Genomic DNA, 26,225 nt, shown 5'->3' with positions numbered 1-26,225 from the left:
GTACTGTGCTACATGGGAGCTACTTGTTTCACACAGATGTAATAGATACTCAGGAATAACACTTCCCTTTCACAATATTGGAGTAAACTATCCCATTCCTGCTCCTTTTAAGACTCAGGCTAATAACTTTTCATGATGTGTATGACTAATATGCTATGAGGTTAGTTTTGTATCTTTCACTGCTCTAAAAACCTAAGTTTTATATCTTACTAATACAAATGGAGGGAACAATGAAGTGACTCTCCAAAAATACATAATGATACATAAAATAGAAAGGCAGAAAGCAATTTAAGAACCTTTTGGCACTAGAAAAAATAATGATGAATAAGCTGTGACTGCTCAAAGAACGTTTCAAACCATCACAGACAGAAGTTCTAGAGAAACTTCAGCAAGACACAGTGGTGAAACCTAAGTAGTTTTAAGAATGAACTTGATAAATATAGGGGCAGTCTATACAGGCAGGTTAACTAGGATATCACAGAACTAGATTTGCTAATGCCAGTTGTCCTCTCCTCTCTCTTAGTCCTGTGAATGAAACACATATCCTGATCCTCACTCCCTAGCCCTAACTGATGGTCAACAATTTAATTCCAATTCTATTAATGAACTATAGGCTTACATATCCTCATTGCTTTATGACTGAATTGTATTAAAATAAAATTATTTCACATGAATTGCTTGTGTCTTTTGACACAAGGGTCAAGTTGTGGTTGATTCATAAGGGCTTCAGCTTGAAGCATATGGAATACACCAGTCCGTTGTACACAGATTTTAAACAAAATTCCATGCAGGAGAAAAAACAGCAATTTCCACCCGTGCCCCTCATAACTAAAAATGACATAGTGTGTGTAAGACATGGGCAAAATCTTACATGGACTTTATATTATTATAGAATAAATCATTTATTAGGCTGCAAGTAGAGAATGATAATTTCTGCGGGCAGTGATGACTCACAGGATTGCACACATTAGTGGAGCCTTACATTTGCCCTTGGGATTAGAAAATTTGCTTGGGTTTTCTAAGGCCAGAGCCTGTCATCACAGGCCATATATTAAAATATACTGGCAAACTGGATTGCTCTGAAATCTCATGAGACAAGAGACATTTTGCAACTTTTCTTTAAACCACTCTTGTTCATGCAATATACAGATTAATGGAGCTCACATTATCCTAGATCCGTGAATTTTAGAATTCATTTTGAGGACACTAGGATTCCATTCTGTCTCACCTCCTTATGCAATGATAAAAAACCCCAATGCATAGCAAAACTTTATATTTTCAAAAAAATTACCTAGCTCAAACATAAGTATGATGTGCACTTTTAGGCAGGAATTTAACATGAAGGCCATTCTGAACTGAGTCCTCAATATAATATTTAGAATGTGACATATTGTTCTATAAGCAAAAATAATTTTTAAATTACTACTATCCAAGCTTTAAAAAAGAGATCAAACTTCCTAACAACATTTTACCTTCTTTCAGGACATAGTACATCCATGAACAGATCACTGTGCTCAGCTGTATGTTGAACTATTATGTGATGCCTATGTGTGTGTATATATAATGGGTTATATTAATTTCAAATGTGCAAAAGCTGAGTATACGACAATTTGAAAATATTAGACTTCCATGTTCACATTTTATTTTTTGAATGCTATGTTGCAATACAGATCTATTTTTGATGCAAAGACAACTCAGTAAACTGCTGGCTTCTTAATTTTCAAAGTAAGTATTTTTTTAGCACAGCTGTAGCAGTGACACCCATGGCTGAGATTTTTTTTCTTCAATTTTCTGGAGCAGAGCACTTGTTATTCTCTCTATGTCCTGGAGGCCACATAGGACAGCCTTCCTTATGTTGGGGACTGCAGATCTGGATGCAGCACTCCAGGTGGGGTATCATGAGAACTGAGGAGTGGGTCTCAGAGCCACCTCTCTCACCCTGCTGACCACGCTGCTTTTGATACATTCGGGGATGCAGTTGGCCTTCAGGCTGCAAACCCACATTGCCAATTTATGTCACTCTCCTCGTCCACAAACACCCCTAAGTCCTTTCTCTGGGGCTCTTCTTGATCCATTCTCCACCCAGCCTGTATTTGTGCTTTGGATTGCCCTGACCCTGGTGCAAGACCCTGCACCTGGCCTTGCTGAACTTCACAAGGTTTGCATTGGCCCACTTGTCACACTTGTCCAAGTCCCTCTGGAGGCATCCCTTCCCTCCAGCATGTCCATCACACCACGCAGCTTGCTGTCATCTGCAAACTTGCTGAGGGTGCACTTGATCCCACTGTCCACGCCATCAGCAAAGATGTTAAGCAGCACCAGTCCCAATGGCAACCCCTGAGGAACGCCACTCACCACTGGTCTCCACTTGGACATCGAGATGTTGACTGCAGCTCGGGGCAGCCAATTCCTTATCCACTGAGTGTTCCATCACCAAATCTTTCTCTCTGGTTTGGAGAGTAGAATTCGTGCAGGACAGTGTCAAATGCTTTGTACAGTTCTAGAAGGAGTACTAACTCCAGGCAGGTAATATCAGGCACAATTTGCCCTTAGTGAAGTCATGTTGGCTTTTACCAATAATGTCCTTATTTTCCACGTGCCTCAGCACAGTTTCAGAGGTTCCTTTGATGGTTTCAAATGCACTATAGAAACATCCATTTACATGCCTCAATGCATTTAAGTATCTCTCATGGACAGCTTGCAATTGAACACCCTATGCTTTTTATTTCTTACTGCCACAGAAATTATTTTATCATTGATTAAATCTGTAAAAGTGTTTTGGGGGCTTCTGAAAATAAATGCTCTTCTTTTGTCATAGTATTAGTTTCTGTTATTTATAGAGTATTCAGATTTGTAGTAATTGAAATAATAGTTCCTACTTGTTTCATTCTATCATAGAAGTATTAATTTATTTAAAAAATACATCCCTAACAATTTTCTGGAAAATGGATCATCTCAGATAGAACACATCTCAGATAGAACACATTAACTCATGCAGAGCTTTGAGTTGCTATAATATTTTCTTCTAGTCTCAGTGAATTTTGGGGGGCAGAAAGAACTTCCCCTGGGTATGATTTTATTGCTATGACTTTATGGCAAGCACTGGATTTCAGGGGAGAATATAGCTTCTGAGGTTCTTATAATGTGTTATAGAGATGAACATAACACATGGGAGCATTCCTTAGTAAGCAGTAGGTTCTGTATTACTTTCAAAACCAAAACTCATTTGTTTATGGCTACACTTATACTTTACATGATACTTTCTATCTTTCTAAATATTTTGAATGTTAATTCTTTATTCTCTGAGTAAAATAAGGTAGTTACATAATTTATTCTGCTAAAAAAATGATGGTCACTATACCACTCCATTAATTATATCTAAACTTTCAATTCAGTGAAAATTAAACTTCAAACATGTATCTCAAACTCCAGCTAGCCATACCCTCAACTGAACAGTGTTCCTGGAACTATTTTAATCTCTGTACTGGCCCAATGCTTCCAATATACTCAATTTGCCCCAATCTGGGAAGAATCAGGTTCCTTTCTCTGTATCTCAAAACACAAAAACAGATGCTGCAGTCAGGGAAGCCATGCTTACTATGCTTCCTATGTCCAAAGGGATAATTTGTATCTTAAGCAATAAGACAAAATCTCCTTCAGAATCTTGACCAGATGCCATCTCCTAGAGAACTAAGAGCAGCCAGAATGATGCAGCAATAAGAAGTCACAGTGACTTGTCAGTGGTTCTGTTCTGTTCAGCTGAAGTTCCTTAACATATTAATTATCATAAAATCAGTAATAATAGGCAACTTATATAAAACATGTTTACTCTCTGTCTTTTTAATTAATCCTACTGCTACTGTTGGAAACAAAGCAAAGCATATTTTTATTTTCTTGAATAGATTACTACAGTTCTTAACCAAAGAGACTACATTTAATAAAATGAAAAAAAATGTTGAAAACGATCATAAGTGATTTAGAATTACTAGATCATGAAACCTTTTGAAAAATATGGAAAAAATAGGAATGGCTGGTTATTACACAAACTAGTATAGCTGTTAATTACTGAAATCACTGAGTTTATAATGTACAATATTCTGGAGTGCAATATTTTAAGGTAAAATTCAGTGCTGAGTTAACATTAAGACAAAGAGAGAATATTTACAAAAATGACAGATTCAAAAGGTGTAAAATGCAATACTAATTCCACATTAATCCAGAATGTGAAAAAGTGTCATCTATAGGCACTGAGAATATTAATGATACTTGCATGCAAAAGGCCCAAGTGTCAGATTCTGTACCTGGGATGGGGCAGCCTTGAATGTATGGACAGACTGGCCCAATGCTTGCAATGTACTCGATTTGCCCCAGTCTGGGAATAATCAGGTGCCTTTCTCAGCACCTCCAGAATACATAAACAGGTGCTGCAGTCAGGAAATCCATGCTGGAATGAGAATCCATCCAGAATGAGGTACTGGAAAGCAGCACCACAGAAAACAACCTGCATGTCCTGGTTGATGGCAAGTTAAACATGAGTCAGCAGTGCCCTGGCAGCCAGGAGGGCCAGGGAACATCAGGCACAGCATCACAGCTGGGCAAGGCAGGGGATTGTCCCACTCTACTCTGCACTGAGGTGGCCTCACCTTGTGAGCTGGGGCCAGTTTTGGGTGCCACCATATAGGAAAGACATGAAGCTCTAAGAGAGCCTCCAGGGTAAGGACACGAGTCTGGTGAAGGGCTTTGAGGGGAAGCCACATGAGGAGTGGCTGAGGTCACTTGGTCTGTTCAGCCTGGAGGAGACTGAGGGGACACCTCACTGCAGTTACAACTTGCTCCTGAGGGGAAAAGGAGGGGCTGGCAGTGATCTCTTCTCTGTGGTGCCCAGTGACAGGACCTGAGGGAATGGCCTGAAGCTGTGTCAGGGAGGTTTAGTTTGGATATTATGGAAAGGTTCTTCACCCAGTGGGTGACTGGGCCCTGGAACAGGCCCCCCAGGGCAGTGGTCACAACATGAAGCCTGACAGAGCTGGAGAAGTGTTCAAACAATGCTCTCAGACACATGGTGTGTGAAGGGTTGTGCTGTGCAGAGCCAGGACTTTGGACTTTGATAATCCTTGTGAGTCTCTTCCGAATCACAGTATTTAAAATCTCTATGCGAGTGATAAGAGAGCAGAACCTAGCAGAAAACTAAAACTGGCATAACTGCTTTTCTTCCAGTCATTTTCTCTCCTTCTGCATCTTTTTTTCTCTAAAGGTTTGATGGTGTAGAACTTCTGTACATCAGCATTTGGGCTTTGCTTTATATGATAATGATTTTTGTCTTGCTGCCATTTCTTGCTTTCCACTTAGATTTTTTTCTCTCTGTCCTCAAATCTCCTGAGTCACAAGCAGAGACACTTAGAGAGTCAGACCAGAAAATGAGGCTTACTTTGTGTCTGGGTGCATGTAGCCCTACCTCAGGTCTAAACTCACCATTCAGGGTACACAGAATTTAAAGGGATCCAGAAATGACCTCTTCCTGTTTCAATTAACTATGCAGTCATCTGATTAACATTACTAGTTAATTTACTAAGTTAAATTATCACTCATGATCTGGCAAATGAAAGCATAAATTCTTCCTTTTATTAGTACTTAGTGTAAAAAACTTAATTCACAGTTAGAAACTTACTCACAGCAAGTTCATTTTTCCTGAGTTGCAAACAATATTCAGTGAGTACATATTCTTTTGTCTACAGGGCTGTTTTTATACATAATTGAAATACACCGTGGAAATTATTAGTTAAGTGAACTAGCACCAACAGCAAGAAACGTACAATGCCCGTGGAAATTATTAGTTAAGTGAACTAGCACCAACAGCAAGAAACGTACAACGTAATCAGTTCATTAATTCATCAGTAATTCTGATGAATTACTTTTAATAATGAAGCAGAAATGAAAATAAGTTTGTATTACAGGTTTCTCAGTAGAAGATGAAGGAAATGCAAATCATACAGGCAGACTATCTTCCAAACTCTGGAGGAAAATGTCTCCTTGATTCACGAGGTGTAATAAGGTTATGTATGTTAAACTGAAGCTGTTGCAATAATTGTTCACACCGCCAGCACTAAAACCAGTTAATGCTCTATTCAGTCGTGCCTATCCTCAGCAAAGCCAATGGGCCTCTCCCACCTGGCTGCCGCGCCTTTGAACAGCTCACTTCCTCATCTGTACTACGTCTTCCTTGCTAGGCAGGATCGATCTGCCTTTTGCTTTTGCTTTTTATTTTTTTTTTCTCCCCAAAGAGAAATGCAAGCAGAGAAAAAACTGACCGAAGGGCAGGGAACAGTTAATGACAGAATCTTTAGGGAAGACAAACATCACCTTCCGGCGACTGAAGCAACTGTAGGAATCAGGGCTACAAGACCTGTGCACCATCACCTCGGGGACGGTCGTTGCCTTCCACTTCTCTCCATCCCTTCAGCCCCCAGCCGCCTGCCGGCCTCCAGCATGAAAGTGTAGTACTCGCTGCGGCCGCCCCCCTGCAGACCTCCCTTTCTGGGTCCCACACCCTCATTCCCACTAACCCCCTTCTTTTGGAAAACCTACGTGTTCCCCAGGGAAGCTCCCACCTGTGTGCCTACTTCCCGTCTGCAGGCCACCCCCGCCCGTATGCCGCTACCCCACCAACAGGAAGGCCAGGGCGGGCCGCTCGCAGCCCGCGTGAGCGGCACAGGGACCTGGGGACCGCCACGAGTCTGGGCGCAGAGAGGCGGAGGCGGCAGGGGATGAAGATGAGGGCAGAAATGAGGCACCCGCGGTGCCTAAGCGTGGCCGCGGGGATTTTGGCGCGGCGGCCTCCTCATCCTCCCGCTGCCGCGCCTGCCTCCTCCCCGCCCGCCTCCGGCAGAGAGATGCTGCTGCAGGCGGGTGGGTGGGCGCTCCTCCCTGCGTCAGGAGGTGCGGCTCCCCCGGCCCGGCGCTGCCCTCCCCTTTCCTCTCCCCCCGCCGCTTTTATGTCTGTCTTTAAACGCCGCCGCAGTGAGGGTTGGGCACATGTGGCTGCCACCGCCTGCCCGCCGCTGAGCCCCGCGCCCGCACGGCCCTGCTCGCCATCCTCGCCCGGCCCCCCCTGTTCGCAGCTGGCGCCCGGCGGGCGGAGGTAAGGCACGGCAGGGCACGGCACGGCGCGGCAGGGCACGGCAGGGCACGGCACGGCAGGGCACGGCGCGGCGGTGAGCGTGGGTGCGCGGGGCGGCCCGCGCTCTCCCATCGCTGCCATGCGGCTGGGGCCGCGGAGGAGCGTGGCCGCCTCGCGTGTGTCGCCGGGCGGGAAGGGACAGGATGTGTGGGGGGTTCCTTTCCGCCCGACGTGCGCTTTCCTGCGGGTCGGGGGTCCCCCCAGCCCAGCCGGGGCTTTCGCCCTGGTGCCAGCCTCTCGCTGGCGGGGAGACAGCCGGCCCCTCGGGAAACAATAGCGAGCGCCGGTTAGAAGCCGCCCATGTGTTTTAGCTCGGCGGTGGGCTGAAGGGATGTACGGGGCTGTTTTAATCAGCGTTATTATTGTTATTGCTATTGGCAAGGGCGAGGAACTTATATCTTTTTCCGAGTGAAAGAAATTTCATTCATCTCCCATGTGTTGCGCAAAAAAATATCAGATGCATGTGTAGCGCGTGTTCCGGGAGGAGCGGGGGCGCGGGCTGTCCCCCCCGGGAGCACCGCGGTGATGTGCCTCGCCGCACGGACGAGCCCGGGCTTGGGGAGAGCCGGGCGAGCCGGCCGCGGAGGGAGCCGGGTACCATCGGGAGCGGCCCGCGGGCTCCATCCCCACATGTGCGGCGGGCGGACGCGCCCCGGAGCGAGGGCCGGGCCCGGGCGCTGCATTGTTGCTGCGGAGCGTGGGCGTCGCCCGGTTTCCTCCTACGGTTCCTCACGGTGCCTCACGGTGCCTCTCGGCGCCGCGCCGCTCGCGGCTCTCGCCCCGCGAAGGCGGGGGCAAACCCGCGTCCGGGGGCTGGTGCGCCCCGGTGTCAGCCATGTTTGGGTGGGTATGGTAATAAGGACCTTCTCCGAACCTTTGTGCCTCTTGGATTTATTTTCCGTGCGGGATTTTGATGGTTGTAGCCCGCCGTGTACCGCGACATGTCCACAGGGTAGAGTCATACCTACAGTGTTCTCCTAGTGATTCTTTTTCTCTTTGATTTGCTTATTAATCCTTCTAATTTTCTATTCCCGTAGTGCCTGGTTTTGTTCTCATTTTGCTAGTGTTAGAGCGAACTGGAATTTCTTCGCAAGGCTTTGCTTTTGTTGTGGAAGTAAATGAGACGATTGTAATATGTCTGCACAGTCACACTGACCTGGCACACATGAGAGTTCTGATGGGATTTCATTTATTTAAGTAAATTGCACTGTGTTTTACTTGTTAAAAACCACATTATCATCAACTACTTTATTTCCAGCGTGCTACTGCTTGCTACTGCAAGCTCACTGCTGTAAGATAAACCTAATAATTTCTAAATAGTATGTTATCATCTGTATGTCACTGTGGCATACCATAGGATATGGACCCAATTTCCCCTCTACAAAGAAAAAGTGTAAATGAGGTAAAGATTTGGTTATCTGATGTCATATAAATGTATGCTGGATGTATTGTGCAGCCAGCTTTCTCCATTTCATTAAAAAGTGATGACAGCATAATCAATTTCTCTATTTAGCAGTATATTTCTGATTATCTGCCTCACATTAGAAAGGAAACTACGAAAAATACTTACGAAAGATTGCTTAATTTCATTTTGGCTAATATACAAGTGTTTTGTTTACGCATACCCCATATTAAGATAGTCATAGACTCACAGCCTGCATGCAGTGTATATTGGACACTCCCTTTGGGCTCAGCTTTTTACTTCAGACTCAAGAAAAAAAAATCCCATTGGTTTTGATCTATGCATGAAAAGCCAAACCATTCATAACTGTTCAGATGTGTCATCAGTACAGAAAACTGAGTATGTGAAACTGCCAAGGCATCTTGAAACTAGTTTTAGAGCAAAATCTGATTCCTTTTGACCTTTCATTTCTTGTTCTTACAGTTGTCTTTTTTCCATATTGCAAAAACCCATATGCACAAAAATTTTTAAATGCTGAATTAGTCAGAAAAAAACCCCAAATTATTCAGAAATACATTCTACTCATTGCAGCTATTCCATTTGATTTAGATGACATTGTTAAGGAGTAGTCACTGCTCAAGTGGTGTGGAATTACCACTTGACGTATTTGTGGTAGAATCTTTTTGGGAATTTTTTTTTAAATTCTCTAGACTAGTGTACCAGAAGTGTACACAACATTAAATACATTTTTACCTGTTTTCCCAACTGTTTTCCATTGTTCTGACCATTTCACTCATCTCCATTAGTAATGTTCTTCATTAAAAGACAAAATACCTGTTGATTTTGGAAGAAGTTTTCAGTCCCAAATTTTAATAGATCAGCATCCAATGGTAGCAGCTTTTACACGTCACTTTAGAGATCTTTGAATTCTCAGTTGTGGAATAACTTCAACATATCAGCAGGTGGCTGCTTGGGCAACTCCCATTTGTTCTTGAAAATTGATTCAAAGTAGCCTTGCCATTAGTCAGGAAATGTATTGAAATAATTTAGGGGAAAAAAAAGCATCATTGACAAATGACATCCATATGCTGTTCTACTGAAGAGCTGGAAGCACACATCCTGGTGAGATGGTACAAAATGGTGTGAAAATGCAGTGGTAACTGCCAGAACAGTTGCATTGGGCAACGGCAGTAACTGGACTGAGCTTCCCATAATCCTACCCCGAAACAGAGCTCTGCATTCTTATCATTCACTCCTAAGGTTAGGGATTCCTGGTTTTTATGGGAGAAAGCAAAGAAAAAGTTTGTGTAATGCTGTGGACAGCAGTGTCTCTAGTCATGTAGTAGTCTAGTCTTGCCAGTAGTTTAGTGGCATGACTCTAGTCATGCCAGTAGTCTATTTCCCACTTTGGGGAAAGAGTTTCTTGCTGCTGGCAAATGATAGTTTTGCATTTCAAGTGTCAGAAATGTGTACTGCAGTATTAATAATTCAGCTCTCCTTAAGCCAAAATGGAGAAGGATGAAAACTGTAATAGGACATTTACAGTGTTTGATTTTCTGTAATGGAATTGGTATTAAAATTTTTCTTTCTAAAGACATAGACATTTATTGTAACATAACTTGAAAGCATGACTCATGTAATGAAATCAAATAATCACACGTGATGAGAAGTAAGATTTCCGCTAACCCATATGTTCAGTTTGGCTTTTTGCTTGTATATAAAACAGAGAAAGAAGTAATAGCATAAATTGTTCCCAAGAACACCTTGATTTACTTATTGATCCATTCTAAAGCACAGAGGCCAGAGAATTAGGGTCTCGGGGCAACTGTGTATCTGGTAATATCTAATTTTCAATAATTGATTTTGCAACTTAAGTAATTTTATTGAAATATTAAATATACTTTTACAACCTCTCACTTCTGAGAATTGTGATAAAATTGTACAATAAATGGTTCTCTTGGTTCTCTTATCTCTTATTATGAGCTTAGAATATGGAGATTTTGTTTCAAGTTGCCGGTAGTTGCACCTTTTGAGTTTGACCAACCGGGGGTAGAGTTTCTTCGTAATTGCTGAGATTGCTTCACTTGAAGGAGTGGTAACCACTGAATTTTTTCCTTCAATGAAGTACATATGAGAAAAGACTGCTGAATTACTGATATACTTCCTCCGTTTGAATAGGAGGTTGCAGTTAGCTTGTCCTGTAAGTCTCTGAAGTATTTTAGTGAGGTTGATTTGTGAGAAGAAAATACCTGTGCAGAAGTGAGAAACTACAGTAAGGCAGATTAATTCTTTAGAGATTATGTGCAGTGAAAAGAAAACCTGATGTTTAAGAGCTCTATCTGGGTTGTAACGTTCTGTCTCTAGATGTTTCTGTTGGGCCAGGGATCTGGCAATAATCATACAAGCTGTTAAGATCAAGTCTGTTGATAATGAACAATCCTGAAAAAGAAACTTTGTTGTTTTTGTCAATTTATTGTGTTTGTTCTATAATAGTAGGAAGAATTCTCCTGTAACTGAAATTTAAGGAGACTAATCTGGATTAGAATTTTTTTTGCATTTGAGTCTGTGCAGGGTTTTGTTGAGGATGAAACCATGAACAGAATTTTGTAGGAATGGAGAACAAATTTCCCAGCAGTATGAAACACGCAGAGTCACTGAGGACTGTATAACTACCTGTATCTGCAGCATGTAGGTGAATTCAGTCTGGCATTTTTAAATAGTTTTGTTGTAGTATAAATGATACTATTGTAGATACCAGAATAAAAACTTTTTTCTAATGCATTTAAGTCTCCCATAGCCCACAGAGCTCTTAATTTTTTACAGTGTCATGAATGTGTAACAGATTTCTTTACATTCTTCAGTGATGTTTTCTGAGACATGCTAATACAAGTATAATTGTATAGAATATAATTATCTTTAATTGCAATTGAGTTAAACACCTATTCAATCCATATCTTACTGACAGGCTGTATTAAACTAGGTAGGGAAAAATGCTAGATCATGTGTTTCATGCTGAAGAGCAGCATAATGGTTGCTACAGTTTATAAGATAGAGATGGGCTTGACTAGGCAAAAAGGTTATGGTGTGTATTCCCATTTCCGCCAAAGAACACAATGCTGCATTGCAGCAGTAATTCAGTCTGTGCAATGAGTACTGTAACACAGTGTAACTCTTCCTGAAATAATTATCTGTATTCCCCCAGCGATAGCCATTCTTCACAGTCACAGTAGTCCCATGGAACCTGGTTTGCTCCTGCAGTCTTCTTCCTCTCTTTTTCACTCAGATATGATGGTCACTAGGTATTCCCCACATCCTGTCTGCACAGATTTCTTTTTTGCAGAATTACAGCCGTCCATTGCTCCTAAAACTTCAGTTTTCATTTTCTGCCTTGCTTGTCATTGTATTTCCATCATGCTTTTTCTTCCCAGCTTGTCAACTCATATTTGAGATGCATTTTGCACATTTCCTTTTGGTGAAAAAGCCTCCTCTTCTCCACTTTTGCATATGATTCTTCTCCAGTGATTTCATACAGACTAAAACATTTGGCATGCATATCAATAAAAAATCTTTTATGAACATGTGTCATGGTGACAATCCTGACTTTTAGTTCCATGTCCTCTGCTTAACCATGCTCTTCATTGGGAGTCAAAGGGAAGACTTGGTGAACAGAAACATACGACAGAAGCTTGTGGGACTGGACTGGTACACCGCACTGGTATAATCTACTTTCAAAACTGAGATTATAGTGATGTGAACTGGCTGCAGCTTTTTATTGCATTTTGCCACCCTCACAGCAGCATGTTGGTATGTAACTGCTTCCTCAGGGAAGACTGCAGTGCTCTGAAGAACAGAATGATGATCACTTTAATCCTTTCAGTGGCAAACATTGAACCAAAAAGGTATTGAGGATTATTTGTAAAACATTAAAAAGGAAATGTAAATAATTTTGTCAAATTGCTGTGTTTCCATCAGAAATAAAAAGATCATAAAATAAAAAATATGCACTGTTTTAGAAAATAATATTTTTGGCTTTCCTTTTCAGAGGGAAGTACTGGTTTTAAGAAGAAACGCGATGCAAGAATTATTGTGTTGTAATTTATGTTGGAAAAACACTGCTAGAAGTTCGTTAATACTTAGTTATATCAGTTGTTGCAATAGTATTGTGGGATGTTTTAAACATGAAATTGCCTAACAAATGGCTTTTTACAGAGGTTTGTGCTGAATTTCCAAGAACATGGGGCAGCTGTACTCATTATACTTTCAAATCCATGACTGAAGTGGGTTTTCTGTGCCTCTTTTTCTGTACATGTTGGGAAAATCTCCAGCCTTGTAACTTTAATTGTTTATTGGTATTACACAGCTGAGAGAACCAGAAGTACAGTGTTATTCTAGTAGGTATCTCTGTGTTGATTGGCATGCAGATCTGTCTAATAGAGATGCATCGGAAGGAGCCTGACATAAGATTCATTGCCAGTGTAGTGGTGAAGAGGAGCAGCAGTGCTGAACAGAACCAGGACAAGTCCCTTACTAGACATTCCTTGCAAAAAAGATTGTGAGAAAAGGATATGCAGCAATGTTTTTCAGTGTGTCTTTTGGTGCTTTGACTAATGAAGTTCCTTTGGGTCTTACTGCAAATGCTTGCACGTTTGGGCAGTGGAGGCATTGCAAATCTTATCTCCCTGTGCCAGCGTTTCTGAATACAGGCCTGAAGCTGAAGTAAAAGTTCTATAGCGAGCGTGGATCTCCCAGGGAGCTAATTTGGGTCTGAATTCCCTATTGCAAGGGATTATTATTACTTCATCTGCTAGTGATGTGGAGGTCTAATCAGGTTACTTTACTTCTGCATGCTAGTTCATTGAGTTGATTCTTTTTCCGTGGAAAAAAATAACAAAATTCCTGCTGTGTTCTGAGAAAGTTGGGGTCTGCAGTTTGCTCGGTATCAAAAAAGTCAGAAAAGACTCAACGTTTTATCTTTCAGTTTGTGAAAGAAATAGATACTAGCATATCAAGGACAATTCTAGTAAGACATAATTAAAATCTAGCCCATATGTTTGTTTTAGTATGTTTTTTTACAAAAGTGTGTTTATGCCAACTCAGATTATTGATTGCCTTTATTTCAGTGGCAGAATAATTTTCTAAATATTCCTTTAACTGAACCATGTACTGTGCATCAATTTTCACTCTGTTAAATTCCATCAAACAATACAGATGCTTGTCACGTCAGTTTAAGAGTAATTTTAGATTTATTTATAAATGGAATTTTACATAAAAAAAGGAAAATTGTTCTTATTTCCTCATTTTAGTAATGGAAAAGTCCAGAAAAATATTATGTTCTCCAATAAACGTGGTAATAAAAATTTCCCTTCAGTGTTTTCGTCTGACAGGTTGTGTAATTTGAATCATGAAAAGGATGAGACGCTGAGAACTTAATCAGTTGATCAAATTCTACGATTTAAATTCAAGACAGAAAAAAAAATACAACTTACAAACAAATAGCTTTCATAAGGCTAAATTATATTTTAGACATTTTACTTTTAATCCAAGGTACTGGTAATATCATAGTAATGTTTTAAAATACCTGAAAAGATTTAGGACGTGGAGTCCTAATATAATGATCGTTTCTCCTAAGTATAATTTAAAAATCTACATAACAAATCCCCATTTTACTAAGCATTTATAAAACTACCTGTCTCATCACATAGTTCTGTATTTGTATACAAGTTAGTGTAGAATGTAACAAGTACTGGAACTAACTGAAGATATTTAACAGAATTTGGTGTGATATTTCCTAATTTAATGCTGATGAACTTCAATGCTGGACTATATCCAAATGATGTGGGAACATAGAATAGCATTTTATATGGTGAAGTGCTTAATTTCAATACTCTTGATGAGAAAAAAGAAAGCCTGTTCAGTGGTTTGTGTTTAGCTAATCAGTGCTGGTGAGTAACTCTTTCTCCTGTTCAGACTTCACACAGGAGCATTCATATCTATACCTGGCTCAAGCTGAGTAGTTTATCAGTCTTCTGTGCAGGTTTGTTCTGGATCAAAGAGCAGCTTCTGTGCGTGTCACTGGCTGTGTTCTGGGAGTGCTGAGCACGGAGCAGTAGACTCCTTGCACAAACCTGCTGGCTTCACACTTCAAACATTTGTACCTGAGGGTAGTATCTCTTGAGAGAGGGCTTTTTATTTGCTTTAGTAGCAGCTCCTTTAATACAGAGGAAAGTTGTTAAATCTGAAAGTAGGAGAGTGCCTTTGGATTTGCATTGTGTCTGGGAGAACTGTCCCCCATCCTTGGTGCAGTCTGGCCAGCCATAATATATTGAGTTAGGAAAGCAGTCCTGTTAGAACCATGCACCAGCCTGCTGAGCATGCCTCCCACATTTTCTCAAGCCCTGCAAATGTTGCAGTCTACACAGTGATATTTCTGTGCCTAACATACTGTCTAATGGAAGGTTAATGAAAGGGAAATTATTAGGATACTGTGCTAGAAGTCTCAAGCCCAGTTTGTTCTGAAGTGTAGCAGTGCAATGTTTAGTGCATGACAGGACAGAGTGATGCAATTTTTGTTGGAATTGACTCATCAGTGAGAGCTCCAGAAAAATCATATTGCTGCTCTGCAAGTTACTCTATGTAAAATAATTGAAACAGGTATGACCTTTTAAAACATTTCAGTAAATACTGATGGATGGCTTATGTTTTTGACTGAACATCTCTTTTTATTGTTACAGTTAGAGAAGGATTTCAGACTTAAGAGACAAATACTGATGTTGTTTCACATGTGCAGCTGTTTCATTCTAGTGTAATCCCTAACTTACTACTAATTACTGGAACTGAGAAGCTGCTTTCTAATTTACATCAGTGGAACAAAGGGGAAAAAAAAGTTTGAAATGTGACAAAAAGTAGTGTTTGAAATACCAGATGCTGTGGCTTATAGTCCCAAAGCTCCATTAGGACTGCTTAAATGCTTCAACTTAATGTGTTAAGTTTGCATTTTGGTCCTACATAGGTATCTCAGTCAGAACTAAGAGCCACTGAATCATGTATGAACTAGAAGAGAGTGTAGTCCTTTGAAGGCTGCAATGCAAAAGACAGAACAGATTAAAAGAGGCCCACACAGACGTTCATTTAGCCCAGATATACAGGATAGAGTATTAGGATTTCTTATTTGTATAAACAACTTTTTCCCTGTTCTGCTGTTCTCTATATAGCTGATACACTTTTTTTTTTTTTTTTTTTTTTTTTGTGGAAGAACTGGTAACAGTCAAAGCAAAGCCTGGTGCTAGTCCCGCTGCATGTCAGAAGGAAGGTTTATAGGACCCTGAACCCTTCAGTGACAGTAGTGAACATGAAGCAGATCATAAGCCAAGTAGGTTCTACTATGCTTAAAAAAAATTGGGCTGACTGCCAGAGCTAGAGTTGCTGAGAGGAGGCAGTAACAGAAGGGAAAGTGAGAAGACAGTGACCGGAATCTAGGGAATCGGTGAAAAGAGGTTACAACTGAGTTCAGTAGGCAACTGGAGTGAACTTCAACTTCCAAATCCTTTGAAATTATTGGAAAAAAGTAATTGCCCTGTTGGCTAGGAGGTCAGTGATAGGATTTGTGATGGCAGAGGTTTTATTTCTGGTGCTGTGAAGTCTCTTCTTGATAAGCTGTGGGCTGGGTTCCAGAGGCTTAACATCTTTCCTTTGGGTCTGGCAGAGAGGCAGCCGCGAGGTGCTTGACCTCTCAGTGACTGTGTGAACAGTACCTTGCAGTTCTCCAATGCATGGGATTTTGTCAGGACACGATGCAGTCTTCATACTATGGACCAGATAGATGTTGCAGGAAGTCCGTAAGCAAAAGCTGTAAGGTCTCATGTTTTTTGAAGTAATTTCTGATTCTCATCAGTTAGCAGTTCTTGATTAAACTTGTGTATGCCTTACAGAAGCCTTCTTTGGAACTTTCATGAAGCTTAACACATAATCTAAATCCCTTTTAAGACTCTTAATTGTGCAGATGGCTTTGCACACACTAGTTTTATCCCATGTGATTAGTGAAGAATTTCTTGAAATACATTCCTCCCCAAAATCTTAGAGTTAACCTTTGTATGGCAGCTGCAAGTATGTCTGTCTGTCTTTAAATGATTGTGTTTAAGAAAAACACATATTCAAATGCATATTCATTTTTGTTTCTGTACATACACATTTGAAACAGTAGGCTTTTAAAATGGATTTGGCATTTCAAATATTTCAGATAGTTTCTTAGAAACGAGAAATAATTAAAACTATCTAAAGCATCAAACTTATAAGAGATGATCATCTCTCTTTTCAAATTTTGACTGTGATTATATATTCCCGCATGAAGAGTAGTAAGCAAATAAGTCACCATTGGTTTTGTACTATTAGGTGCAGCCTCTCTATCAAAATTTTACTTGCTGTGTGACTTTCTGAGATGGTCTGAAAAACTTAATTTATTTTGGTTAAAATATACTTTTAATAAATTCAAGTAAAGCTATTAAGTCAGCAAGTAAGGGAGTTGGGTTCCTACATTTTATGTAAAGTGTGTATCCTTTTGTGCCTAAGAAGAAGAATCTTGTTATGATATAAAAGTATGAGCAGTTAGCCTGTCAGTGCTTAAGAACTAAACCAAAACAAAACCCTTAACAAGTGAACGAAATGTATTTTGCAAAATATTTTAGACCAAGTAGTGGACTTATTCCCTATAATTTGAAAGTGGCTTAACTTCCCTTTCTTCTTGTTTTCTTCTCTTGTCAAATTATTGAGATATGCAAAAATGGGTAAGACAAGGCACACAATTTCAAAATTAAGTTTCTTCTGCATAATAATATAATATCCTTCTTAATTTCTTTTTCCACAGATACTATCAGTAGAGCAAGTGTTCAGAAACAGAAGTTCTTACTCTTGGTTCCCTGGTATCAAGGACCCATCAGGCACCATCTTCAGTCTTTTTATTCAGTATTTTTTCCCAAGCAGAGGGAGAATCTACTTCAGTGTCCATCTGTTTCAGCTGAACGTCATCTCCTTGCTTTTGTTTCAAATTACAAATGCCTAAGAACAGCAAGGTAGTGAAAAGAGATCTAGATGATGAGGTCATTGAGTCAGTTAAGGACCTGCTCTCTAATGAGGACTCTTCAGATGATGCCTTCAAGAAGAGTGAACTTATGGTTGATGATCCAGAAGAAAAAGATGTAGATGTTGAAGAAGGCTCAGATGTAGAAGATGAGAGACCTGCTTGGAACAGCAAACTCCAATATATTCTGGCACAAGTTGGATTTTCTGTGGGATTGGGGAATGTGTGGCGATTCCCCTATCTGTGTCAGAAGAATGGTGGAGGTAAGTTTTGTGATACAGCTGGTTGTACCTAGATGACGATGCTAACCTTTCAGATTTCAAAGTTAGCAGAGAGCCACAGTCAAGCCTGCTCCAACATGTTGGGTTTTTCTTCTAGTTTTTGCCAGAGCCTATTAGGAAAAACCCACATTCTCTTTATTTAGAAAGATGCATTTGTTAAAGTAAGTAGCAGATTCTTCCAAGATACCATTTCCTCATTTTAGGGTAGAGAGCTCTTGATACAACCTTTTTTCTGCTGAAACCTGTGGCTACCTGTAACATAATTATGGAGGGTTGCATTGTTTAGGACCTGTTGTGCTTAAGTGTTCTTTATAGTAATTTGACAATAAATCAAGGCATTAAAACTACATCCACTTCAAAGACCAAAGCAGCATTTGATCTTTCAGTATTTAGTGGTACTAAGTTTCACACCTTTACTTTCTAATTACTTTTAACTCCTGGCCATTTGATCATGATTTACTTCTGGTAAGAACTTCAGAATACTCTGGGAGGGAAAAAGTAGGGGTTTTGGTGGTTTTTTTTTTGTTTTTTTTATAATGATAAATAATTTAAATCATTCCAGGTGTTTTTTTTTGTTTTTTTTTTTTTTTTTTTTTAAATAATGATAAATAATTTAAATCATTCCGTTAAGGGACTGCATCTGTTTTTGTGCTGTTAGACAGTTTACTGTTTTCATAAATAACAAGGTGCCTTTCACTTAAAACAATGCCATCAAGCTGTTTGTTAGTTGACCATCTGTGGTCTTCAGTCCAGTTTCAAGTATGAGGCTGGAAACTTTCCTTCCTCTGTGAATGCAGGATTAGTATTTCATCCAATGCTATACCATACCCAAATATACCACATTAATGCACACCCTATTGTAGCTAATTACTAAGCTGAATTCAAAACAAAGTGGTCACTTTTTATGATACAGAAAATTAATGTGTACAGAAAATGAAGAATAGCATTCTACTCCTGCTGCTTTTTTAAAAGATGAATGATACAACTGATGTAATTGAGGAGTATAGAAATGAGCGTAGAATATGATAAAAGTGTAATTCTTTATTTGTTTTCTCTCAATTCAAGCACTAAAAATTAAGTTTACGCTTTTAAATATTCTATCTTCAGAATGAAGTTAAATTCTTTTATATCTAGTTACTTTTTTTTTTGCTATCATTTAAGTTTCTTTTTTTCTCTTTTATTCTGGAGAGAAAGTCATTAAATGATTGATTTAAAGTATAGTGTCAAGTATAGTGTCAAGTATAGTGTCAAGTATAGTCTCAGGGACAATGGACTACAGCAGTTTATTTTGTGCAGTTGTGTCCCTTTGAAAGTCTGTGTCTAATGTAGTTAGGAATTGTGCAAGCCACTTGCTTTAATTGTGGTCAAATATAAATTAGTTAATAATTTCACATTTCAGAAAAAAACAACTCCAAACCCACTAAAAGAGTAAACCAGCCAATCTTCAAGGATTATGACGCTTTATTAATGAAATTTGAAAAAGTAACTATGGTGTCATTTGAGATTGTAGTTAAGTGTTTTCTCCTGTGCTGTGATTGCAGGAAATTGGATGCATAGCATAGTCTGTGGAGGTACAATGTGGAGGTACAATGTTTTCTGCACATGCTGAGACAAGTGTGTATTTGGCTTTTAACAATGATTTTGCACCAGTTTAGCAAATGGCAGCCTTCTGAGCAACAGAGAAAAGGAATTGATCATTAGAGCTGAAGCTTGCTTGGTTTTTTCAAGTTTATCATAATGCAAGATGGAGAAGGTGACACAAAACTTGGAAATATGTAAAGTACATTGGTGCCTGTATGTGTGTGCAGATGGACAGATAATTGTCACAAGTGCATAGAAGAATAGGGGGAGGGAGTGAAAACTTCAAGCACATGGTAAGAAAACCTACACAGATTTTGTATGAGGTTCTGTTTTCTGCTCCACATACTATTTCAAATAAGTTTTCTAGGCAAAATTAGAGGGGTTTTATGTAACCCATGTAAATATCAGTATCAGAACTGTTCTGTAATCTTCTGTTGATGGAGTTTTACTGTAAATGCCTGTTGAAGTCTCTTGGTATAAAGTAAACTTTCCTAGTCTATGACTAGGTCTCTACCTTCAGTTTAGACCTTCATTTTCTTCCCTTTGTTTAAGGAACTTATATCTGGAAGATACCATGTGAGGGGTGGGAATTATATTTAAAAAGTAGTAAACCAATAGATCCAGTTCCAATTTAAACCAAAAATAAGTAAAAACCATAGTTACTCTTAGTTTCCTTCACAGCCTTCTTACAACACTAAAGTCACCAGTAAAAGAAAAAGCAAATCCTAACTGTGAAATAATCTCAATTTTTATCTTTTTCTTAAACTTCTGTGAAAAGAACAGCAAAATAAAGATAGATAAGATACAGCAAGGTTAGCCCAAATAGATATATGTTATTCAAGAATTTAGTGGAAAAATATTTTGTGTTTCCCATCCTAGTTTCAGTAGAGATTTAGTTTGTTTATGGCTGTGGCCTATGGTATAATGACACTCCTAAAGTCAGAGCTCGCTACTGCTTCAATGAAATACCTGTGATACCATCTTTGCAAGTAACTTGAGTAGCACCACACTGCAGTGAGAATTTGGATGTCTGTAGATATGTTTGCAATCTCTGTTTCTGGGTCTGCTCTGTTTTACCAAACCAACTTCCTTCAATTTATTTCTTGTGATTATTTAACAGTTACTTCCATTGCTTTAATTCATAGCAACTCATAAATATTTAGAGTAATACCTGGTATTTTTTATAGTTAACTAAGTTACAACTAGACTAGATATGTCTTTGCTGACTTTCACACTTGTCTTATTCTCAGAAAAATGTTTGTTGGGAGAAGTGAGAGAAAAGGCTGGTATACATCTGGGATGTACTGGGGTCCACACTGGGGATGTGGCTGTAGTGCTGAATGTATGGAGTGGAAAAAAGAGTGGGAGCAGCTAAGGGCACCCCAGAGTGCTGGTTTTCTTGACTTTGAGAGGGAGGGCACAAAGGAATTTTAGGCTGTGTGAAATAGGGGCTGAAGATGTTCAGTGAAGTTTTGAGAACTGACTATAGATCTTTCTGTCCTCACCACCTCACCCTTCTTACCCCTAACAGACAATGCCCAGACTCCATCTGGCACTTAGGGCACCTCTTCCACTCTTTGCAGCCTAACAGATAAAAAAGATGTTTCATCCTTGATGCTTGATAAAGACAATTTGTGCTTGAGTTGAGTATGCTCAATTTCATTTTTACACTGTAGGATTTGTTTATTCCTCATTTACTCCGTGAAGGTGAATGTGTGTTTTTGTTCAGATAAGTACAGTTCCTATATAACAATTTCATAACCTAGGTTCAGAGCTGCCTCAGCTTCCTGTGTTTGATAGCCTTAAAAATGAACTGCTCAGGTCTGCCCAGTCTTGCCAAGATGCTCATAAATAGTGGCAAACTAGATTTATAATTCCCTGCTGCTCCTGTCATCTGGAGGACAGCTTGCCCACCTTTCACAATTTTCAACTAGAGAAAATATTTAAAGTTTATTCTGTTTGTTTGTCATTTCCCTTTAGGATTAGCAGAAGTATAATGATACTGTTACATAATTAGAAGTAACAAAAGCAAAATAAATTAGCTATTCTGCTGAAATGACTAAGTGTTACTTTGAAGAAAACTGAGAAGTCTCCAAGGTACTATATGTCCTAAGATTTTGTGTTGCATTTCTGTGAGCATTAACTTAATTTTCTGATTTGTTCTTTTTTTCTTTTTTTTAAGGTAAGTATTTTTTAATATCTCTGTGATGGAAAAAGTCAAAAGAACTAAACAATTATAGATAAAAGCTGTAAGCAAAATAGAAAAAATTGTAGCACATGATGCTGTCATTATGTTGTGAAAAAATTGACCTGGATAGACTCACATTCTGAGCTTTTACAGTTAATTAGTCTGAATTTTTTACTGAAACACCAACAGATTGACATTAAAGTTCTGTGGTCTAATGAAAAAGCATGGCAGTTGTACTTTTTCCTCTGCAGTGCTCTTAGAAGCAAACAACTAATACAAGAGAAATGGGAGCAAAGCAAATATTCCTTTGTATTCCTGCATTCGAGTATGGATTCAGAGGCTTTATTATGTAGCTTTGGATAAGTAATTTATATTCAGTGCCTTGAGTTCACTGATGACTACAGTATAATCTTGTGAGTTCAGTATTACCAGACTCAAAATTTAGTTGTACTTTAGTGTTCTGAAAATGTCTTGTATTTTGCAAGTGTAATTCTTCATTAAGGCTGTTTGGCTAAGATGATATTCACCCTTTAAGCACAGTTTTGTAAACAGGCACACCTGAACATACTGAAACTAGTGACAGGAAGACTACCCTATCAGGATACAGATAAAAACCTACAGATAAAACATAAAACCATTTATCAGAATTTTCCCGACAAAAGCAGTTTCCATTTTGTAGTGGTAAATAATTTTACTTACTGAAGCTTAGTATACTGTTAATTTATAGTGCTTTTTTGCTCACTTGCCATAACTTCAAAAATTTAAGTATTTGACATAGAAAATCAGCTTATCCTGATCTGAATGTCAGCTTCTTGCTTGCATTCTGTTAGTAAGTGTCTAGTAAGTGATAAGAGCTGGGATCGCTCTTCAAGACAGTAGTAAACTTTACTTTGATTGAATAAGAATTAAATCAGACACCAGACACTTAAAATCTAGCACAGCAGCAGCTGAAACACTTGTGGAAAGTTAATGCATTTTTCAGGTTACAGCAAGAATTGCTAGAAGAAAATTCATCTGTATTATCAAGGTGGTAATGGTTATGTTCCTTTGTGTTACTGCTTTTGAAAATATTTTCCAGCTCTTTAATCACTAATGAATAATTATTTTATTTAATTATATAATAATTTTGTTAATTTTTGGAGCATTATTAAGAGCTTAAATCAAAACCAATGTCATTATTCCACTTCTGTCAATAATATTGCCAAATGCAGTCCTTATGGTGATCTCAAGAAAGACAGTTCACCAGATATCCCATTCTGGTACTTGGCTTAATAAAAAAATAAGGAAATCAAAGCAGTGCACAGTTTTAACAATCCTGAAATCTTCATGAAATCTCTTATATCTTTGTCATTAATTCTAGTAGAGAAGGGTGAGGGTTTTTTTTTTTCTTATTGAGTTTTTTTAATATGAAAGCCAATGTTTAAGACCAAAACAGGCAAAAAAAAGTGTCTTCATGGTTGAATAATTTTGTAAGTGTAGAAAGGAGACCTGGGGATCCTGAACTACACAGAATTGTAATATTCAGAAGGCAGCTTAGTTGATAGGTGTAGCAAACAACTGATTGTAGGATGTTGTTCAAGGCAAATTTATTATTCAAATTCAAATTTGAATGGTCCTTATCCAATATTGTAACTGCAAAGTCCCATGTTTTCATGCACAGGCAAGAGATATGCTGAAATGTTTCCATAGTGATTCTTTTTTAGGATGAAGTTATGATGTCTTAAAGGTCTTTGAAATATGTCTGACTTCAAGGGAAGACTTAGCAAAATACTTGCCCAGAGATGCTGTGGTTTCCTGTTGGCTATGGGGCACAGCAGCCCTTTGCAGCTGTGATACAGTTGTACAATCCAGCTATGTCCAAGCTCTATCATGCTGAAACTGACACATGCACAATTTTCAGTTATGTCCTTTTTGGCAACAAGAACAAGATTGGAAGGAAGCTCAGGAGGTTTGAATAATCAGAAGAACCAGCACTTCAGGTGCTTTGCACAAACCTAGCAGTGTAGAGGTGAGCTCTGCTGTCTGGTTACCCACTGAATTACAGAGTTGTCGTGTCTAATGTAATGTGGATTTAACACCACATTTAGTGAACTCTTTTAGTAGAGTCTATTTGTAAGATAAATCTTACAATTTACATTGATACTGCACCATAGAACACCCACATCAGCCCAGTCTTTAAACATGTGCTTAACTTTGCAGCCTTGTGATTAAGGTTGTGGACTGGGACACTGAAGAGCTGGGTTCAGTTCCTGCTCTAGTACAGTCATCCAGTGGGATACAGGGTAAGTCACTAGGCCCCAATTTTTTTTTGAGCTGTATAGGTTTGTCTCTACTCAGCTATTGCACATCTGTCTAAATGATCTAAGGTATCATTTACAGTAGCATTATATGATGTAACACCTATGTACTGTTGACTTTCAATGATTTCTATGAGCAGATTTTTTAAAGATAGTGATGCCAAAGCTTCTCACTTGCAATGTAAATTCTGTGTTGCAGAAATTTTGAGAGTCAATCAGGGGTATTGAATGGTTTCTGTGTTATATGTTTTTAAGACAGATAGTCCCCCTCATTTTTCAATGTGGTTGTTGCTCTGTTCCTCAGTTTTCCTCACATTTATTTTTTTTTCTGTCTCTTTTCTTAATAGCAAGTAAGTCCTTTGCATTCTTTCCATTACGTGCACGTAGGAGATGAACTGCGAGAGACACCAAAGTACTGAACAGGAATGTAGCTGCTACCTCAGTAAAAACAATGCTTCAGTAGACACTGTCAGACATTGCGTAACATATTATCATGGAGCTACTTCATTGATAACATAGCCTATAGACTGTGAGGTACATGAGACTAATATTCTTTGTCTGGTGGGACAGTGGTTTTTCATAGAATTGTAGAATGGTTTGTTTTGGAAGGGGCCTTAAAGATCATCTAGTTCAAAGTGCCCTGCCACAGGCAAGGAACCTTCCACTAGACCAGGAAGGTTCAAAACCCCATCCAATTGGGCCTTGAACAGTTCTGGGGATGGGGAGTTCAAAACCTCCCTGGGCAGTCTGTTGCAGTGCCTAATCAACCTTATAGTAAAGAATTTCTTCCTAATATCTAATCTTAAACCGCCTTCATCTAAAGGCCATTCCCCCATATCCTGTCACTACAAGCCCTTGTTAAAGGTCTCTAGCTCTCTTGTAGGTCCCTTTTAGTACTGCTATAATATTCTATAAGGTCTCTCCAGAACCTTCTCTTCTCCAGACTGAATAACCAACTTTCCCAGGTCTGTTTTGCAGTCCTGTGTCTAACTTGGTGCCTCTGGACTCATTCCAGGTGGTCAACATCTTGTGTTGAGGCTCCCATTTTTCTCAGATTTTATTTCTTCTTTTTTTTCCCCCTACTCTTGAACTCAAGACTGCAGTTACTCCATGGTTAATATCTTTATAAGATCTTTGTAATGGAAGGGATATCCAATTGATTTGTACTTCATGAGGAGCAAAATAGCAAGTGGACCTAAACAGGAATGAATGCTTCCAGAACAAATGAGACCTGCACAGCCTAGGAAAGTTTAGCTTTTCTAGCATAAACTGCTGCATGAGATAAATTGCCCACTAAGGGTATGAAAATGCCCTTTTGATAGATTCCTTAAAAAAGCCCTAGAAAGTTGACCCTGGATGAGGGAACTTGAAGTAGGACTTAGCTGGAGTTGAGGATAAATGCCAAATCGGTTTCTGAACTTTGCTCAGCTTCTCTTTCATCACAGGATGAAGACATTGATTTTACAAGTTAGCAGCTCTGAATCTAAGCTTCTGAGGTCTTTAGATCTTTGCTTTGTAGCTTGCTTCAACACACTGCAGTCTGCATCTCTCAAAGGTTTTCCCTTAGCGTTATAATGATTTCAAACAGAAGTTCTAAGGCCTTTGAGTTAGTTGTCCAGCACAATGGTCTACATTGCAGTGGAAGCGCCACACAAAGTCAGGTGCCACGTTGCTTATGCTGATGCCTGCATGTTTTGTTAGCTCTGGTACTAAATACTCCACAAGACCAAGGAGAAAGTTAGGCTTGGAACTTGTCAGTGTGCTTAATGTATGGTTATATTTGCTTGCAATCAGACTTCCTGAAATAATGGAGATGCATCCTTAAGTTAGAATTGTGTGTGATCAGTTCCTGGGAATAAGACCTTAAAAAAGAGGCATTGCTTTTAATATATATGTTTATGTAAAGGTGTTACAGTTGCATTTCCAAATATGACTTGAAGAGAGTTGGTGAGTACTGCAAGATACAGATCTACAATACTCCATTTCGCTTCCACCTCATGTTTCTGTTTTCTGTCTGGAGCCTTGTGGCAGCAGGCTGATACAGTTTTCTTGCTTAGTTGGGTAGCATCATTATTATGTACAGTGTGAAATCCCCTTTTTGAGCATCTGAGAAATGGAGAAATCAAGAGATATCTTCTGAAATGACTTATGATTGAAGCTCACTCAGAATATTGTGTACAGAGTGTTTTCTATATTTCCTTTATATTCAGTCTTGCTGCTCTGTTA

General features: G+C 39.3%; 1 protein-coding gene across 1 annotated transcript in view; it reads left to right on the top strand.

The window, feature by feature from the left end:
- The first annotated feature begins 6,638 nt into the window (after positions 1 to 6,638).
- The window catches only part of SLC6A15 (solute carrier family 6 member 15), a 38,968-nt gene continuing 19,381 nt past the window's right edge, over positions 6,639 to 26,225 (top strand). The window contains exons 1-2 of the mRNA XM_039704204.1: positions 6,639 to 7,138; positions 17,440 to 17,915. Of these exons, the coding sequence (XP_039560138.1) occupies positions 17,627 to 17,915 (289 nt within the window). The 5' untranslated portion in view covers positions 6,639 to 7,138; positions 17,440 to 17,626. The remainder of the gene's footprint in view (positions 7,139 to 17,439; positions 17,916 to 26,225) is intronic.

Source organism: Passer montanus, unplaced genomic scaffold (assembly GCF_014805655.1).
Source record: "Passer montanus isolate IOZ18808 unplaced genomic scaffold, ASM1480565v1 scaffold17, whole genome shotgun sequence".
NCBI lineage: Eukaryota > Metazoa > Chordata > Aves > Passeriformes > Passeridae > Passer > Passer montanus.
This window is presented reverse-complemented; position numbering and strand designations above follow the sequence as displayed.